This window comes from Nuphar pumila, chromosome 1 (assembly GCF_984573655.1).
Source record: "Nuphar pumila chromosome 1, dmNupPumi1.hap1.1, whole genome shotgun sequence".
Lineage (NCBI taxonomy): Eukaryota > Viridiplantae > Streptophyta > Magnoliopsida > Nymphaeales > Nymphaeaceae > Nuphar > Nuphar pumila.
The window spans coordinates 35,751,236-35,772,544 of NC_143249.1; the positions used below are offsets into that span (position 1 = coordinate 35,751,236).

The window sequence follows — 21,309 nt, forward strand, 5'->3', positions numbered from 1 at the left end:
TTTAACAGTAACAATGTGAGCATAATTGCATTATGGGTCAGCAATATCACTAAAACTGCAAGATATGGTTGTAATTATATAAAACATACACTGCTGAACGCAAACAGTCGTGCATAGTTCCAACTGCGACAACTGTTTTTTTCTTCTAATCATGAAAAGTCTAAAGAATCCTGCAATTGGCTTATTGTAATAAAACTGGAAAATGCCTGTGTTTTGAAATGAATAATGAACTTCCACGTAACGAATCACATATATTGTTAGCTCTAGGACCAATTATACACAAAATTGAAACTTCTACAAGCTATAGATAGCATCAACTATACAGCTTATACAGCTTCAAGTCTCATTAGTGCTAAACCAGTGTCTGTAATCATCATCATCATCAGGATTGGTATCATAACCATCATCATACTCATTGCCTGCGTCATCCAATTCACCTTTTTCATAGCTTTGTGTCAAATTATGCAACTTTGCCTCATTGGTCGCGTAAGAACTCCAGCTAGAAGGGAAGGTCCTCTGCAAAGCTTCTGTAAGCTTGCCGCCTGACCTTTCAATTTTGCGTAGGCACTTGGACCAGTGAACCGCAGTACCCATGTCAACAGTGAAGCCAAGCTCCACCATTTCCTTACAGATGCTTAGGATCCCAGAGCATATGTGCTCATCAGTTACAGCTGCCCTCGACAGTAATGATGTCATAAGGCAGTGATATACTGCTTTGTCTGGCTTCAATCCTGCATCCTTCATCTCTTGAAAGCACTCCAAGGCTTTCTCAGGAAGCAAAGCACGCGCCCATCCATGTATTAGTGTGGTATAGGTTTTGACATTAGGCTCCACTCCAGCAGCTTCCATTTCTTCCAGCGTCTTTGTGGCTCTCTACCCAACAGACAAAGTATAAAGCTATAACATGCATTTCAAGAAAAGCGAAGGGAATGAAATTCTTAACAAGAAGATTCAAGGATAATGTCATCACCCGATAGATCCTACATTCGTATATAACTCCATATCATCTCTTTCTCTCTCTCATTTTTATTTTTATATTTGTTGGGGGTGGGGAGGAGAGATGCAGGGTGGGTGCAGGTTAGTGAATGTTGGACCCAAGAACTATGGACACAGTACCAATAGAGTAACATCACTGCCACCAACAGCTATTGTTATTGACATAAATTGGTTAATGAGACTACAAAACAGTGTGAAACAGTTGATGACTGCATAACAAAGGAGTGCTGCTAGCAGTACCACCAATGATTATATGCTGAAATAGTGGATAAAAAAAGAAAATTGTGAACATTAGAAAACCTAAAATGTCATAGAGAACCAGCAGTATGACTGGTGGCAGCTGTTGTTTTTATTCCTACTCCTGTTATATAAACAAAGACTGAAACCAAGGTCACCAGGATACAGGTGCAGAATACAGGAGAAACTTTTGTTATATTGCTTTTGATGAAAATGTGGGGGCAGCTAGGGCTGTCAACAGGTCAGGTTTGTTTCAGGTACCCGATCCGATCTGGGTCCATATTAGCAGGTTTGGGTGAAAACGTAGAGACCAGAATAAAATACTACCTGGTTTGGGTTCATTTTTTTCAAACCCAGCCAGCTTCTGGTCCAGTTATGAATAATATGTAAGAGTATCTTGTCAGGTACCGACTTGGTAAAAAATGTATTCCATTTTCACATTGGCGTCAGATACCCAACCCAAAGACTCATGCATGCCCACATGTATGTTTACTTTAAAAAAGTAGGGTGAGAACTTTAAAAAAGTAGAGTGAGAAGCCAGTCCGCTCTATTGATAGCAAAACATTCCCCTGCTATAAGACTGCATCTTTGTTGTCAATGGTAGTGAAAAAATACTATAAAATCACGAAGGAACCCAACATCAAATCTTGACTCTGATCCACCCCGCTGTTAGATAATACTGGGCATGGCATGATTTCTACTACCATAACACTAAGGTAATCCATTTTGACTACCGTACCACATGTCCCTCCCCTCACATTCTCTCTTTCCTTTTTTTTCCGTGATAACTGGGGAAAAATTTTCTGCTCACCGAGTTCATTGGCATAAAACCTCAGTTCCACCCAGCCCACCATGGAGTACACCCAGCTTTGGCCTTGTGCAAAGGACCCATGGGTTTCAAACTCTTGACGTCTTATCTACCTGGTGGCATTCATGAGTTGCCCCTATCAAATGAGCAGAGCCCTCGTGATATCCCTAGTGCTGTCAAGGGATCGGGTATCCAACCCATTTGTATTTTCCCAAATCTGACCATATATCATATAGGGGACTCAGTTTCAGGTTTGGGTATTAGGTCAGATATCAGAGATCTTACAGCTGATAATATCAAGCTCAATGGCAAAGAATATCATGAAGGTTTCAAACCACAAAATCATGGGCAGTGACAATGAATCAACAAGGTTATAATCTAATTTTCCACAATCGTTGCAGAAACTATATCTTAAAAGAAGATTACAGAGTTTGCATGAAAAAAACAAATTAACTGTAACATTCAACAGAGATCCAAACAAATAAAAGATTGACTATCACAAACAAGATTACCTGCATATCCCCAGCCTTGCTACATGCATTAATGAATGATGTATAAGTATGGATATCCGGCAGAACTCCATCTTGTTTCATTTGTTGCATTAAATCAGCAGCTTCCCACACATCACCTCTTCGAGCCCATCTATAAACCAAAAAATACATATAAAGTTGGACAGAATCAAGCAACAAACATAATCTAAAATGGCTCATCATGAACTCCTTCACTGACCACAAGAATTCCAAGTAGCTGGTCAAAATAAAAATCAAAGAATACAAACCAGTGGGCACACACAATCCTATAAATCAAAGGTCAAGTGTAGAAGATAGTAGCTAAAATTTGTCTCTCAGTATATGCATGAACCAATAGTACACATGGAAGCAATTAAAAAGAATATTAGGATATCTAAAATAGGCCCTTGGTGAGGGTATTAGCATACTAGAAATGGTTTTATGATCAAGTTTCCTTATAACTATTATGAAAGCAAGAAGTCATTAAAAATGTATAGATTGGACTTTTTTCTTTTTGTAACCAAGCTGGGGTTGGCCCTAATAGGATCATTGGCTAAGAGAGTGCAAGTCTCACTGGTCCACCTATCTTATTCAACCCCAAATATCTGAGGGATTTACAAAATAATAAGCATGACATATTAAAAGAGCATTAAACTTGCAATGGGGAGCTGAAAAACAAAATTCAGGTGTTGCATACTGACCAAAAGGGAGACCTATTCAACTTATGCCTTACCTCCAGATTAAAGTAACAGATATGAGATGATAATAAAGAGGTAACTAGCATCAATTAACAAAATAATAAATGAGATTTTAGAGAGAAAATTTTATGTATATATGTATTAGAACATATATATGTAATAGGTTATGCCTTCTAGGGTATTTTTGTCTTTTCAATTTTGTAAGAGGCTCTGCCCATTAGGGGCAGTTTTGTAAATTCCCTTTTTTGGGGATTTCTAGACGTTAGGACTAGCCCCTTGCTCCTTTCATTCCTATATACATAGGATCCCTCCCATAGTGTAATGTATGATTGGCTTGAGCATTTCGTGATAAAATAAAGACATTTTTGGTGGCTTGTACTTGTGCTACTCTTTGTGAGTTTGTATCTTGCCCATAAGTGGCTTGTTGTGTTTGTGCTTTGTAGCCTTTTGAGGCATCTATTTGTGCACATTTTCTTGTTTCATTACATGGTATCATAGCCTTGAGCCCTTGAAGATTATGGGTTCGTGTTTGTGCATGTGGATCGTGTGTTGAAGGCTCGTGAGCTTGTGTGAGCTTCTTGGTGGAGCCTTCAACATCTATACCTATTTTATCCTCTCTCTCTCTCTCTCTCTCTCTCTCTCTCTCTCTCTCTCTCTCTCTCTCTTCTCTTCTCTTCTCATTCCAATGGCCGACAAATAAGTTGTTACGGTTGTTCCCATTAAGTTTGATGGAAGAAACTATAACATGTGGGTCATGGAGGTGAAGATGATTCTTATGGGCAAAGACTTGTAGCAATATGTTGATAGCTCCTTTCCAGAACCTCAACCTATTCTCACGAAAACTTCAGTGGGAGAAGATGGAGCATCAAAAGAAGAGTCACTTAAAGAAAGTGATAAAGAGAAGACATTGTAGGACTAAAAAAAATCCATAAAAAATGAGAGGTTGAACATGCCAAGGTCATCTCCCTTTTCATGAGAAGCATGAATGAAGAGCCATGTTCCAACATTCTTGAATTTGAAAGGACCGACGAAGCATGTGAGTTCATCAAGCAAACGTACACCCACAAAGATTCCTCTCATAAATGGGATTTGCAGGATCGTATCAACAATTGCAAGCAAAGAAATAAATCCAATAGAGAGGACTATAATACTCTTAAAAGACTTTGGAATCAAATGGCTAAGTTGGAGTTTATTTAAAAGATGCCGAATGATGCACTTTAAAGGAGAAAACAAATCCCTAACGAGCAACTTTTTCAATTCATGAGGGGTCTTAGACCCTAGTTTGAACAAGTTCAAGTGAATATTATTCATAGGGAAAAGACTCTTCCCTTACATAAAATTTTAGCCAAAGTTTGTATGGAGAAGACAAAATTAAGGTCTATGTCCAAATCTAAAGACACTAAAAACAATGTGTTGGACGTTTCAAGACCCGAAGTCAACGCAAATACCTAAAAACCTCCTTATTTCAACAAGTTATATTTTGGGAAGCCATACAATGATGACGAGAAGAAAATCATTTGTCATAATTGTGAAGAACCGGGGGCACATTAAGCCCTATTGCCTAAAATTCAAAGGAAGAGATGAGAAGAAAGTGGCGTCGATGGGAACTTCTCAAGAAGACAAGAGTGGGACTGTTGGGGATTCCAAATCCATTGAAACCATTACATTGTCTCAATTGATGGAGGTTTTACAACCGCTTCTCAAGAACTCATCTTCCTCCATCTAGAAAGTCGCCTCATCTCCCGGTAAGGTTTCTTAGCTTTTAGATTCCAAGACATCTTTTCATATCTCAAACGATCTTTTACTCTCCAATTGTGCCATTAATTCAAGTAAAACCCATGTTTTTACCATCAATGGGTCATCTCTGTTAGAAATTCACCCGTACCTGCATTGAGAAAGAGAGAGAGAGAGACGAAGAGGCGAAAGCAAGAAGGGGTCTGCGGCTGTCACGATTTCTGTATGAAATCGTGACCTAAAACAGTGCATTTATAACTTTACTTTACATAGATATGGATCCGGGTCTGGTGTATCCAGACCCGATTAAAAGGAAACGTATACTCTGTACACAATCTTTACAATCTTTACATGGATCGGGTCGACTCGGGTCGGATCCCGGGTCAGATCCCGGGTCAGATCCTTTTTCACATTTTCCACCCCCCCTCAAGTTGATCATGGTTTTGGACCATGAACAACTTGCCTTTAAGCATCCAAAAACAATCATTGGTTAACCCTTTGGTAAATATGTCTGCAACTTGCCTTTCAGTACTGATGAATTCAGGCTCAATCTCTTTTTCTTCAACCTTCTGTCACACAAAGTGTTGGTCAATCTCAATGTGCTTAGCACGACTGTGATGTACTGGATTGAATGACATGTTGACAGCACTTTGGTTGTCACATAGCAAGATAGTGTGGGAGATCTTTTCTCCTACTTCAGTTAGTAGATGCCTGATCCATGTGACTTCGGCAGTAGCAGCAGCCATGGATCTATATTCAGCCTCAGTGCTTGATCTAACGATAGCCTTCTGTTTTCTACTGCTCCAAGAGACTAAATTTCTTTCAATGAAGGCATAATATCCTGATGTATATCTTCGTTCGTCAGGATCTCCTGCCCAGTCTGCATCACAATATACAATAAGTTTGTGCTCATCTTTGCCATATGACTGTGGTGAATATATCAATCCATCCCCAATAGTGCCTTTCAGATATTTAAGGATCCTCTTGACCGCTTCCATATGTCCAGTACTTGGCGCATGCATAAATTGAGATACTTGATTGACTGAATAAACGATGTCAGGTCTAGTGAATGTGAGGTACTGTAACATTCCTATTATGCTTCGATACCTGGTGGGGTCATCACACAAATCTCCATCATCAGCGCTAAGTTTTTGATGAAGCACACTCGGAGTTCCTAGAGGTTTGCAGTCTTTCATGCCTGCCTTGCTGAGAACGTCTACGGTGTACTTATAATGAGTGAGTGTCAAGCCATGAGCCTGGTTATCAACTTCTACGCCAAGAAAATAACGTAGAACTCCAAGATCTTTCATTTTGAACCTCTGACCTAGTAAGTCTTTGACTTCTTGAATGTGGGCTGCAGAGTTTCCTGTGATGATAATATCATCGACATAAATTAATAATAGAGTGGTCACAGTCTGACTTTTAAAAATAAATAATGAGCTATGTCACAGGGACTCGGCAAAATAGATGCCGCACCCGCGTCGACGCGACGCGGGATCGCGTGCGGGTGCGGCACCGGGTGCGGTCAACACGACCCTGGGTGCGGTCAACGCACCCAGGGTCATTTTTGTCCACATTTTTGGGCGAAAAAAAAAATTCCCCCCGATGAAAAGGAGGAGGATTAGGGCAAAAAAAATTTTTTGCCCTAATCTCTCCTCTCTCTCCCCCTGAGCTCAAGCTCTCCCATTGCCGCCCCAGCTCCGCCGCCCCCAGCGGCGCCGCCCCCAGCTCCGCCTCCCAGACTCCTTCTCTCGGCTCGCAGGTATGTCTCTCACTTTCTTGGGTCGACTGGGGAGGGGCCGAGCACCCCCCCCCCCCCTCTCTCGGTCTCTTGTTGGGTCGGCAGGGGAGGGGCTGAGCCTCCCCTGCTCCCTCGTTTTTCGGCACAGGAGGGGCCGAGCCCCTCCCTTTTATGTTTTTCTTTTTTGGGTCGACAGGGGAGGGGCTCGGCCCCTCCCCCATCTTTTTTTTTTCTTTGGGTCGACAGGGGAGGGGCCCGAGCCCCTCCCCCATCTGTTTTTTTTTTGGGGGGTCGACAGGGGAGGGGCCGAGCCCCTCCCCCATATGTTTTTTTCTTTAGGTCGACAGGGGAGGGGCCGAGCCCCTCCCCCATCTGTTTATTTTTTTATTTGGGTCGACAGGGGAGGGGCCGAGCCCCTCCCCCATCTGTTTTTTTTTTTGAGTCGACAGGTGAGGGGCCGAGCCCCTCCCCCATCTTTTTTTTTTTTTTTTTTTGAGTCGACAGGGGAGGGGACGAGCCCCATCCATTTTTTTTCTTTGGGTCGACAGGGGGCCCCTCCCCCATCTGTTTTGTTTTTTTGGGTCGACAGGGGAGGGGCCGAGTGAAAAGAAGTGTATTCTTCAGTTACGGGTCACGGGTCTGGAAATCCAGACCCGTAACGTGTCATTAATGGCACTGTGTAATTTTCCTATTTGTAATAAGGGTACTTTTGTACCCTAGTCTTATATTTGTATGTTATTATAAATGAGATGAGATAGCAGCCGACCCTGAGTGATTAAGGGTTATCGGTTTTTTAATTTCTGCTCTCTCTCTCTCTCCCTCTCTTTCCCTGTCTCTCAGCTCTTACGAGTGAATAAAAAACTAACTTGGTATCAGAGCCACGTTACAGGTGAAGCTGGAATCGATCCAAAAGGTACGTCTTAAAGATCCCTTTCTCCTCGATATTTTCTCTTTCTCCCAAGTCAAGAAAGTACTTTTGTTTTTCCCCAATCTCGTCTGCTCCTATTTTCTGGTTTACCCAAGTTCAATCAGACCTGAAGATATTCAGAGAAATATCTTTGTCTTTCCCTAATCTTGTCTGCACTTTCTTTCATCTCGTATTTATTTCCATCTCCAAATAATGATCAGATCTGACGTTAATCAGATCTGATCATTTCCTCTCCTTCTTGTCTGAGTTACAGAGTTAGATATCTCTTACATACATTTTAATATCCCTTCATTCTGTTTTTTTTTTCAGATCCTTCATACACTTTGCTAGTTGATTTTGATCACTGCGTGACCTAATCACGCAATCGGCTTTTGTTTTGACACAGCTGCACTTCATTCTGTCCTTCATACACTTTGCTAGTTGCCCTCATACACCTTGCCAGTTAACTATATTGCTTTTCATTTCACAGTCGTGAATTCATATTCACGACTTTCATAGTCAATATTCAATCACTTTTGAAAGTCAGAAATCTGACAAATATTTAATTTCTGCTTCAAATTCAGCCACTGTCGTCGGCCATTGATCTGAATTAGAATTAGTTTCTGCTCAAAAAAAAAAAAAAGAGTTACAGAAACGGTAGACAGATTGTGCTAAATTCATCCTTAATACTGTAAACCATGGATTCCTTTTCTAATCAGTCAGTTCTTTCTTCAAGCTTCCTCAGTCAACTCGTGTCTGAAAAATTAAACAATGGTAACTTCTTGACTTGGAAGAGACAAATCATACCTTTTATTAGGAGTCAGGATCTTTCTGGACATCTGGATGGATCTATTCCAGTTCCTCCTGAATTCATATCACATGAAGAAAGGGACAATAAAGGGGAACCTACTACAGTATATGTTAGAAATCTTGAATTTGTGGTTTGGATGAAAAGAGACCAAGCGCTTGTTGCTTATATCACATCTACACTGTCACAAGAGGTACTTGTAGCAATTCCAGATGACTGTACTGCCATGCAACTTTGGAACAGACTTGTTCAGACATACTCACAGGTTTCTCAGGCCAGGATTATGTTTCTTAAAAGAGAATTTCAAATGTTAAGAAAGGATTCCATGACCATCATGGAATACTTGAACAAAATGAAGGTTATCACAGATCAACTTGCAGTTGTTGGAAGTACAGTTACTGATAAAGATTTGGTACAACAAACTCTCAATGGATTGGGACACGACTATCATATGATTGTTACTTCATTGTTATGTTTACCTGAGCTCCCCAAATTTTGAAGATCTGCGTGCAAAATTGTTACAATATGAGATGAACCTAAAGGGGTTTTCTGAAGAATCATCTATGCATACTGGGGCACATGAAGTTCTTGCTACAGGGGTTACTTATGCACGAGGACGAGGAAGCTATGATATCAAGGGAAAAGGAGGACAAGGGAGAAATGGTCAAGGAGGTCGTGGATTATTACCCACACCCAACACATATACCAACTCACAAAGACTGAGGCCAATCCCTACATGCTTTTTGTGTAATAAAAGGGGGCATATCAAAGCTAACTGTTGGTTCAATCCTTTAAATAAAGGAAAATCAACCCAAACTGAAGCAAAAAGAAGCACAGACAGTACAAGGACCAATGGAGAAGTAAAGGAATTATTGTTGTCAGCTTTAGCAGAATTGAATCTGAAACAAAATGAGCAAGGTACTTGGTATGTGGACTCTGGCGCGGCGACTCACGTTACTGGTGATGCAGGTAAGCTCCTAAAACTTGTTCCTTACATTGGTAAAAGCAGTATAGTTACTGGAGATGGATCACACCACTCTGTCTCTCATATTGGAAACTCCATTATACCGCTGTCTGAATCTTCTATCAATCTTTCAAAGGTTCTTTATGTTCCTGAAATCAAGAAAAACATCGTTTCAGTTTCTAAACTTGTTGATGATATCAAAGCCTCAGTTGAATTTACTCCCTCTTCTGTTCTTGTCAAGGATCTCTGCACGAAGGAGACGTTCGCTAGAGGAAAACGGCAAGGCAATATGTATGTTTTTCAAGAAGATCCTTCAGCACATATTCGCTCTGCAGACCGAAACTTGAAGCTCCAATCATCGTTGCCCTCTCAAAATTCCACTTGTGTCTTCAGTGTCTCTGAAATCAATAAGCCAAATCTTTGGCATGGTCGTCTAGGTCATTGCAGTAGTAGTTTCATTGAAAAGCTTGTTTCAAATAACCTTATTCCCAAGTCAAGTTTAAGAATAAATGTCGATGACAACAAATGTCCTAGTTGTCTCTTATGTAAGAGTCATGTTTTACCATTTCATTCTATCAATAAAAGAGCTTCAAGACCTTTTGAGACCATTTGTTCTGATGTTTGGGGACCTGCTCCAGTTGCTTCCATATCTGGAACTAGATATTATCTTTTGTTTGTTGACAGTTATTCTCGTTATTCTTGGATATTTTTCATGAAACACAAATCTGAGACCTTCAAGTTGTTCCGAAACTTCCATTCCTTTGTCAAAAACCAATTTTCTGAAAACATCCTTAGTTTCCAATGTGACGGAGGAGGTGAATTTTCATCCATTGACTTTACTAACTTTCTCCAAAGTAACGGGATAAGGAAAAAGGTGTCTTGCCCACACACACCTCAGCAGAATGGGATTGCTGAAAGAAAGCATCGCCATATTGTTGAGAGTGCGATGAGCATGATGCATGACAGCAGTCTCCCGATCACTTTATGGACAGAGGCTTTTCATTCTGCAGTTCATGTTATAAATCGTTTACCCATGACTATTTTGGAAAACAAGTCTCCTTACTTGTGTCTTTTTGGTGTACATCCCAACTATCATGATTTGCATGTGTTTGGTTGTCTATGTTACGTTCATGTTGATAGTTCAATGAGACATAAGTTTCAGGACAAGGCCCTGAAGTGCAGGTTTGTAGGTTATGCCGATGACTATAAAGGGTACAGGTGCTATGATCCGGTGAGCAAGCGCATCAAAATATCACGAAATGTCATCTTCGATGAATTGAATTTTGATTGTCGATGTACTAGTTCTTCAGAATCACAACCTGAAGTTGAGGCTTATCATCCTTGGTTGAATTATGAATTTCTTTCCGGAACTAGTGAGGTTTGCTCGAACTGTACTCAAAAGAATGAGGAATCTATGTCTGCTGATGAAATGGTTGCTCATGAAAATACAGACCCAACTTCAAATTCACAAAGGTATAAAGGTCTTGTCTATGCTCGCAGAGAAAGAGAGCCGCCCACCATGGTTAATTCAGAAACAGACAGATCCTCTACACCCAACATCGCTGATAATAGAAGATCGACACGTACTCGTCATCCAATTGAAAGATGGGTCAGTTATGAAAATTTCTCATTAGACTTTCAACTCTTTCTAACAGCCTTGAATAAAGAAGATGAACCCACAACGTTCTCTCAAGCATCAAATTCCAGAAGATGGATTGAAGCCATGAATGAGGAAATGGAAGCTCTACATGAATGTGGTACGTGGGATGTCGTATCAAGACCACTTGACAGAAATGTTGTTGGTTCGAAATGGGTGTACAAAATAAAGTATAAACCAGATGGGTCTATAGAGCGCTACAAGGCGAGACTTGTAGCCAAAGGATTTACACAAGAGCAAGGACAGGATTATGATGAAACTTTTAGTCCAGTGGTGAAGATGAGAACAATCAGGATTATACTTTCTTTAGCTATTGAACATCAATGGACTATTAGCCAACTTGATGTGAAGAATGCCTTTCTTCATGGAAATTTGAGAGAAGTATACATGGAACAACCCACTGGCTACGCAGAAGGCGATCCTACAAAATATGTATGTCGACTAAAAAGGGCGATATATGGATTGAAGCAGGCATCCCGATCTTGGTTCGACAGTTTCTCTGTTGAAATTCAAAAATATGGTTTTAAGAAATCTCTTCTTGACCATTCTTTATTTATTTTTAAGAACCAAGACACAACTACTCTGTTATTGATATATGTAGATGATATCATCATCACTGGCAGTTCCAATGAGCACATTAAAGAAGTGAAACATCTCTTGAATCAAAGGTTCAAAATGAAGGACCTTGGCAAGCTGCGATACTTTCTTGGAGTTGAAGTCGACAGTACTTCTGACGAGATGACTCTCACTCAACATAAGTATACCATTGATGTTCTAAATAAAGCTGGTATGAAAGACTGCAAGCCTTTGGGAACTCCTAGTGTCCTTCATCAAAGGCTTAGTTCTCAAGATGGGGATCCTTTTGATAATCCCACACAGTATCGTAGCATAGTAGGTATGTTACAATATCTCACCTTTACTCGTCCAGATATAGTCTACTCGGTGAATCAAGCTTCTCAATTTATGCATGCACCATGTGAAGGGCATATGGAAGCAGTTAAACGGATACTTAGATACCTCAAGGGAACTGTTGGAGATGGTCTCATATATCAGCGAAAGACAAATGGGCAAAATGCACATGAGATCACTGTTTATTCTGATGCGGACTGGGCAGGAGATCCAGATGAACGCAGATCGGTATCCGGCTATTGCGTGTTTGTGGGGATGAATTTAGTTTCTTGGAGTAGTAAGAAACAAAAGGCTGTTGCCAGATCCAGTACAGAGGCTGAATATAGGTCAATGGCAGCCGCCACTGCTGAAGCTACTTGGATTAGACATTTACTGACAGAAGTAGGGGAATCGATCTCTCGATCACTTCTTTTGTGTGACAACCAGAGTGTCATTAGTATGTCTTTTAATCCAATCAATCACAGTCGTGCCAAACATATTGAAATAGATCAGCATTTTGTGAGACAAAAAGTAGAAGAGAAAGAGATTGAGCCTGAATTTATACGAACCACAGATCAGGTGGCGGATATATTTACAAAAGGATTGACGAAAGACAGATTTTGGATGTTAAAAGGCAAGTTGTTCATGGTCCAAGATCATGCACAACTTGAGGGAGGGTGAAAAGAAGTGTATTCTTCAGTTACGGGTCACGGGTCTGGAAATCCAGACCCGTAACGTGTCATTAATGGCACTGTGTAATTTTCCTATTTGTAATAAGGGTACTTTTGTACCCTAGTCTTATATTTGTATGTTATTATAAATGAGATGAGATAGCAGCCGACCCTGAGTGATTAAGGGTTATCGGTTTTTTAATTTCTGCTCGCTCTCTCTCTCTCTCCCTCTCTTTCCCTGAGCCCCCCTCGCTCTCGCTCTCTTGTTGGGTTGGCAGGGGAGGGGCTGAGCCCCCCCTTCTCCCTGTATTTTCGAATTGATTTGAAAATTGTAATGTATTTTTTTTTTGTGTTTTCAGGATTAAAATGACGGATAAAGGGAAAGGACTTGCGTCATCTTCATCCCAACATGTGAGTTCTGCTGATAGTTTTGCTGATAGTTGCAGTGGGATTGATGATGTGGGGCCACTATGAATACATGTAGATAAACTTGCAAAAACTAGAGAAGGAGGTGGTGGAAACAAAAGATTTTGATGCAAGCTCTGCGAAAAAGATTTTGTTGGGTCTTACACAAGAGTGAAGGCTCATTTGTTAAAGATACTAGGACATGGCATTTCAGCTTGCAGAAAAGTTGATGAGGCAATGCGAAGGCAATACAAGAAAATACAAGAAGAATATGAGAAGAGAAAGGCAATGGCCGATTCTTCTGCACTCAGTGTGCCATTTGCAAGCCACCAAGAAGATGCTGAAAAAAAAAGAAAAGTCAATCTAGGAGGTAGAGGAACGATACAAGCAGCATTCAATACATATGGAAGAGAAGAATTGAATAGAAAAGTTGGGAGGTATTTTTATTCTGGTTCACTCCCATTTAATGCGGCTAGAAATCCTTATTGGAAGGATTTAGTAACATCCTTGGCAAATTGTAATTTGAGTGGTTATGTGCCTCCAAGTTCAGAAAAAATACGAACCACTTCTTGCAGAAGAGAGGGCAAACGTGGAGAGGTTGCTAGAAATTAAAAAATATTCATGGGAGCAAAATGGAGTTTCCATTGTGTCTGATGGATGGACAGATATTCAAAGGCATCCATTAATCAATTTCATTGCTTGTTCGCTTAGTGGCCCAATATTCTTGAAAGCAGTTGATGCATCTGGGGAATATAAAAATGCAGAGTATTTGAAGGGATTGTTTATAGAAGTGATAAAAGAAGTGGGTGATCAGAAAGTGGTACAAATCATTACAGACAACGCTCCGGTTTGTAAAAGTGCAGCGTTGAGTTTGGAGAGTGAGTACCCTCATATTTTTTGGACTCCCTGTGTAGCATACAGCTTAAATCTAGCCCTAAAGAGCATATGCAACCCCAAAGAAGAAGAAAATTCACAAGCATATGCTTTATGTTCATGGATTGAAGATTTAGAAAGAAATGTCAAAAGCATTAGGAATTTTGTTGTTAACCACCATCGTGCTAATGCTATATTTAATAGGCATTCTGATTTGAAATTGTTGAAGGTCGCTGAAACACGTTTTGCGTCCATCATTGTGATGATAAAGAGGATTAAAAGAGTGAAGAATGATTTGATTAACATGGTGACTGATAAAAATTGGACATTCTATCGTGTTGATGATGATATGAAGGCACAAGAAATTAAGAAATTCATTCTTGATGATGAGTTTTGGGACATAGTGGTATACTTCCTTCAATTTACGCAACCTATTTGAGAAATGTTAAGAGAAGTTGATAAGGATGAGCCCATGCTTCACAGAGTTTATGAAATGTGGGATAATATGATTAAAAAAATACAAGCTATAGTTTTCATGCATGAAGAAAAAAATTCTGCATTGGATGATTCAGATTTTTTTAATCATATTCATTCAATTTTAGTCAGAAGATGGGATAAGAGCAACACTCCTTTGCATTGCATGGCACATTCTCTTAATCCAAAATATTATGCAAATAAGTGGCGGGCTGGTGGTATTGGTCGTGTCCCTCCAAATTTAGACCCAGAGCTATCAAGACATAGAAATATTTGTATGACAAGACTTTTTCCAGAAGCATATCTTCTACATCAAGTCACACAAGAGTTTGGAAAATTTTCATCTTCGAGATTATATGCACCGGCATTATTCGCGAGAGAAGAAGATAATATAGATCCTATCACATGGTGGTCAACATTTGGATCAGAAACACCTCTTCTGCAACGTCTTGCATTAAGATTGCTATCGCAGCCTGCTAGTTCACCTTGTTGTGAAAGAAATTGGAGCACATATTCTCAAATCCACAACATGAAGAGAAATAAACTCACCAGCAAGCGTGCAGAGGATTTAGTATATGTTCATTCAAATCTTCGATTACTTTCGCGAAGCAATGATGAATACAGGTACTAATTTGCTCTCTTAGTTATTTGATTATTTCTTAGTTTTCATTTAAATATACTTGTATTGTATTTATCATTTTCAAATTGGGTTTATAATGCAGACAAAGAACATCCAAATTTTGGGATGTAAACCCAGAAGAGTGTGACTTCGAGGGCGAACATGAATTCAATGTAACAAACATGGATTTAGCTGAGCCCAGTATTCCTTCTAATGATGCATTTGATGATGAAGAAGAAAATTATTAGCATCCATTACTTCATCAGGATATACTTTGGTATGTAATTTAGTTCTTTTATGCAATACTTATTTGATTGATATTTAGGTTGATTTATGTAATTGTTTTACTTATTTGATTGATAATTTGATATTTAGGTTGATATATTGCATGCATGATGAATCATATTATGAGTTTATGACAATGTTTATTGTTAAATGTTAAATTGTTAAAACTTCAAAATTATATATATATATATAATTTTTTTTTTTACATTTTTGCCCCTGCCGCACCCGGGTTTTTTGGAAGTGCCGAATCCCCGCACCCGCTGCCGCACCTGCACCCATGTGACATAGATAATGAGTGGTCCAGCATGGAACGTGAAAATCCATGTTTCTGAATCTCTAGGAAGAAGCTATCAAACCAAGAGCGAGATGCTTGCTTCAGACCATAGATAGCTCTGTTTAACCTGCACACATGGGTTTTACAATTTTGTTCTTGATATCCAGGAGGTTGCTCCATGTATACTTCCTCCTTCAAATCTTCATGCAAGAATGCATTTTTTACATCAAGCTGACTCAACTTCCATCCATGTTCAACAGCCAAAGAAATAATAATTTGAATTGTTATCATTCTTACAACCGGACTAAAGGTCTCATCATAGTCTTGCCCTGCTTCTTGAGTGAATCCTTTTGCCACAAGTCTTGCCTTATATCGTTCAATGGTTCCATCTGGCTTGTACTTTATTTTATAGACTCATTTACATCCGACAACATTTTTGTCAGGTGGTCTGGGAACAACTTCTCAGGTTCCACATTCATGCAAGGCTTGCATTTCATCATTCATGGCTTCTACTCATTTGGTAGAAGTGGCTGCCTGATAGTACATAATGGGCTCATCTTTCTTATTGAGGGCAGTTAAAAAGAGTTGAAGATCCAAGGAAAAGTTGTTATAGCTAACCCACCTGTCAATAGGATGTCGTATGCGGTTTGATTTTCTGACCTCAAGAGTATGAGAAGGAGTTGGATTGGTGACTGAGACATGATCTGAATGACTTGATGCTATCGGTCTCTGTCTGGAATAGACAATGCCTTTGTATCTACCTGGTACTTCCTCTGCATTCTGTGATCCCGACGTCCCAGTGTTATCAAACATCTCTTCTTCTTGTTGCACGCAATCTGAGGAACACGCTTCATTGGGGCCAGCAAAAAGTTCTGAACTCAGCCAAGGATGGTAAACTTCAGTTGACATGTTCGTTGCGTCAGCTTCACGATCAAAATTTTGTTCATCAAAGACAACATTTCTTGAGGTTCTGATGCGTTTGTTGATGGGATCATAACACCTATATCCTTTATAGTCATCTGCATATCCCACAAACCTACATTTCTTGGCCTTGTCCTGAAACTTGTTTCTCAGGGACTGATCAATATGCACATAACAAACACATCCAAAAACACGCAGATCGTGATAACTAGGATGAGCTCCAAAAAGACAGTGATAAGGAGACTTATTTTCCAGAACAACCATAGGTAGTCTATTTATCACATGTACGGCAGAATGGAAAGCTTTTGTCCATAGGTTGATGGAAAGATTACTGTCATGAAGCATACTCATGGCACTTTTAACGATATGTCTATGTTTTCGTTCAGCAATCCCATTTTGTTGAGGGGTGTGAGGGCAGGACACCCTTCTTCTTATTCCGTTATTTCGGAGAAAGGAAATAAAATCACGGGATGAGAATTCCCCACCTCCATCACATTGGAAAAATTGAATGGACTTAGAAAATTGATTTTTGACCAAGGAAAGAAAACTTTGAAACAAAGAGAAGACTTCTGACTTATTTTTTATGAAATATATCCAAGTGTATCGGGAATAGTTATCAACAAAGATTAGATAGTATCTGCTCCCAGATCCAGAGGCAATTGGGGCGGGTCCCCATACATCAGAACAAATTATCTCAAAAGGTTTTGAAACTCTCTTATTAATGGAATGGAAAGGCAATACATGACTCTTGCATGAAAGACAACTAGAACACTTATGACTGCTCTCATTCCCATTGAGACTTTCTTTTGGAATGAGATTATTAGAGACAAGTTTTTGAATAAAATGACTCCCACAATGTCCTAATCGACTATGCCATAAAAATGGCTTATTACATTCAGAAATACTAAAAACATTAGCATAAGAGGATGAACATGACTCTAATGAAGGCTTCGAATTCAGATAAACAGGGCGAACAGCATGACATGGAGCTTCCTCAAAGACATACATATTGCCTCGTCTCTTTCCTTCAGCGAATGTTTTCCTCGTGCGTAGGTCCTTGACCTGCACAGACAAGGGAGTGAATTCAACTGAAGCATTATTATCATCAATAAGTTTGGAAACAGAAACAATATTTTTCTTGATGTCAGGAGCATGAAGAACGTCAGAAAGAGTAAGAGTGGAATATGGCATGGGAATGACAGTTTTTCTAACATGAGAAACAGGATGGTGGGATCCATCTCCACTGACAATCTTACTTTTTCCAAAATAAGGAATAGGGTTAGAAATTTTACCTGCATCACCTGTCACATGAGTTGCTGCCCCTGAGTCAACAAACCAAGTGCCTTCATCACTCTGTCTTAATTTCAACTCAGACAAGGCAGATATCAGCAGATCTTTAATCTCTCCACTGTCTCTGGTATTTGTGAACTTTCTTTTGGTTTCCGTCTGTGGACCCTTTCCTTTATTCACTGGATTATGCCAGCAATTTGCCTTGATATGCCCCTTTTTGTTACAAAGGAAGCAAGTAGGGATGGATCTTTATCCTTGCGCATGAGCTAACATGTTTGGAGTGGGAAGCAGACCACGCCCTTATCCTCCACTTCGCCCTTATCCTCCTCGTCCCCGTCCTCTACCATATGTCACTCCTGTGACAAAAACTTCTTGAGAATTTGGGTGAATGTGAGTTTCTTCAGAGAATCCCTTCAGAGTCATTTCGTATTGGATCAATTTGGCTCATAGCTCATCAAAGGTAGGAAGAACAGGAAGGCACAATAGTGAAGTGACTATCATATTGTAGTCAGATCCCAATCCGCTCAGAGTTTGTTGCACCATGTCATTGTCACTAATGGCATATCCTATAACTGCAAGCTGATCTGTGATGGTCTACATCTTGTTCAAATATTCCATGATGGTCATGGAATCTTTTCTTAGCAACTGAAATTCCCTTTTTAGAAAAACCATCCTGGCTTGTGAAACCTGTGAATACGTCTGAACCAGTCGCTCCCAGAGTTGCAATGTTGTACAATTGTCGGGAATGGCAACAAGGGCCTCTTGAGACAGGGTTGAGGTGATGTATGCAACAACAGATTGATCTTTCTTTTCCCAATTGAGAAATTCTATATTTTTGACATATACGATCGAACTCGCCCCTTGATCATCTTTCTCTTCTCTCGGAACAAATTCTGGTGGGACTGGGATGGTTTCATCCAAGTGACCTAAGAGACCTTGGCTCCTTATAAAAGGAATGATTTGTCTCTTCCAAATCAAGAAGTTTGAGGTATTCAACTTTTCAAAAATGAGTTGGTTGAGAAAACTTAAAGAAATATTTGATTGAGGGGAATAGGGATCCATAGAGAGTGAATTTCAGCAAGAGTGTTCACGAAATGCTCAGCCTTTTTTTTTTGCGGCTGTCAGATTCAGAGAATAAGAATAGAGAGACTGAACCTTTTTCTATGCTCTCCAGAAAACTGATATTAAAAAAACTTTCCCACGTTAAATATATTTTCAAACGAGTAGCAATAAGAGAAACAAAAAAAAACTACACGGCAAATATATATTTGAATATGTAGAAATGGATGCGTGAAAGGGATTGGACAAAGGGAGATCGAGCGGATGACAGCAGTAAAGGGAGTCAAGCAGGCAATGTCAAACAGAAACTGAAATAGGGCACGCGATTGGTCTGATGTTTCACGTGAATCGATTTCAACTATTCACGTGAAATACAGACCCTCATTTTTCACGGTCTGGGTTCACGTGAACAGGATTCACGTGAATCTCAAATCCAAGAGAGAAGCAAGCCCACATGAGATGTGGGTACACAGAAAAATTCAGAAGAGGAGGGAAGAACGAGAGAAGAAAGAAAATGAAGAAGAGTAGAAAAGGGGAGGAACGAAAAACCTCAAAACTCCGATTGTCGCTCCTGTCGGAAGCCTTTTTTTGCCCTTAGACAGATCTAAGCTTTGATACCATGTTAGAAATCCACCCGTACTTGCATTGAGAAAGAGGGAGAGAGAGAGAGAGACGAAGAGGCGAAAGCAAGAAGGGGTCTGCGGCTGTCACGATTTCTGTATGAAATCGTGACCTAAAACAATGCATTTATAATTTTACTTTACATAGATATGGATCTGGGTCTGGTGTATCCAGACCTGATTAAAAGGAAATGTATACTCTGTACACAATCTTTACAATCTTTACATGGATCGGGTCGACTCGGGTCGGATCCTTTTTCATCTTTTTTCTTCATGTAAAAAGAATTGGGGTTTTTAAATTTACAATTTTTTTCATTCCCAAAATTAGATGTCTCTAAACTTAACTTAAATTTACTTTCGGTTTCTCAATTTATTGACCATGAGTGTAGTGTCTCATTCTTATCAAACCGATGTAGGGTGTAGGATCTCAAGTCAGGGAAGTGGATTGAGGAAGGTCATAGGGAAGGAGATCTCTATTATATGGATCGGTTGATTATTCTAAAAGATATTTCTTGTTGCAATGTACAAAACTTGGATATTCTTTTGTGACATCAAAGGCTAGATCATCCTAGTATATCTAAATTATCTCATATACCACATTTAAAAAAATTGTAATGAAGATTTCCATTGTACCGAATGCATTCTTGGCAAAATAAAAACCCTTTCATTTGCAAAAAGAAATTTTTCTTTATCTAAACCTCTTGAATTAGTGCACTCAGATGTTTGAAACCTGCTCCCATTGTCTCTAAAGGTGGTTATATTTATTATGTAATTTTTTTGGATGATTTCTCTAAATATACTTTGATTTACTTTCTTAAGCATAAATATAAAGTTTTTAGAATCTTTAAAAACTTTCACAACATTAAAAATCAATTCAAAACCAATATATCAATTTTTTGCTCAGATTCAAGGAGAAAAATTATGTTAAAAGATTTCAAATAATATTTGAAAAATAATGGTATTCTACATAAAAGCTCTTGTGCCAATACACCCCAATAAATTGATTTGGCTGAAAGAAAACATAGACAGGCAATTGAAACTACCATGATACTTCTCATTTCAAACCATGTTCCAAAAGGATTGTGGGTTGAAGCTTCTCTTCTCTTACCACTGAATTCCCTTACCACCGAATATCTGATAAATAGAATTCCTTCTACCAATTTTCAAAACCTCTCTCCCCTTAAAACTTTTCAAAATATCTCCTAATTATTCAAGACTAAGGACTTTTAAATGCAAATGTTTTGTTCTTACAAAAAAAAATGACAAACTTTCACCTAAAGCCATACCATATATATTTCTTGGGTGTGGTGAAAACCAGAAAGAGTTTAGATGCTATGATTTTAAAAATGACAAACTTTGTGTATCAAAAAATGTTTCATTTATAGAAAAAGAAAGCTTTTTTGATCAAAATGTGCCTAAGTTACTGAATATTTATTCTTGTTAGAATTATTGCAAGTAATGATGAAAGTGAGAATAATAATGTTGTTATCAATGAATAACCACAACTCAATATCCAGGATAGTAAAAATAGATATAGTTGAACCCACAATAATCCAATATAGTAAACGAAAAAATGATAGACAACCTAATGCCCTAGAAAAATATTTTAATCTAGAAGGACAACAACAAAGTGCCAAAATATTACTTCTGGAGTATCCACCTTCTCATTAGTAATTCCTGACCTATCACTAATTTTGATAGCTAACTTGGTTTGGGTTAGCAAATATCCTCGTAGAGAATAAGCCACCTTAATTCCTAATAAAAATCTAAGAAAATCAAGGTCAGTCATTTTAAAACGCTTCTTAAGAATACTTTTAATATAGCTAATCCCTTGTTTGTCTCCACCAGTTATGATCATATCATCGACATAA

The 21,309-nt window shown here is 39.1% G+C and overlaps 1 protein-coding gene across 2 annotated transcripts in view; it reads right to left on the reverse strand.

Annotated features, from left to right (window-relative positions):
* Positions 1–211: 211 nt before the first annotated feature.
* The window catches only part of LOC149848681 (uncharacterized), a 55,341-nt gene continuing 34,243 nt past the window's right edge, over positions 212–21,309 (reverse strand). For both annotated transcript variants that reach the window (XM_089996863.1, XM_089996858.1), the window contains exons 9-10: positions 2,554–2,683; positions 212–873 (exon numbers count right to left, since the gene is read on the reverse strand). In XM_089996863.1, the coding sequence (XP_089852989.1) occupies positions 337–873; positions 2,554–2,683 (667 nt within the window). In that variant the 3' untranslated portion in view covers positions 212–336. The remainder of the gene's footprint in view (positions 874–2,553; positions 2,684–21,309) is intronic.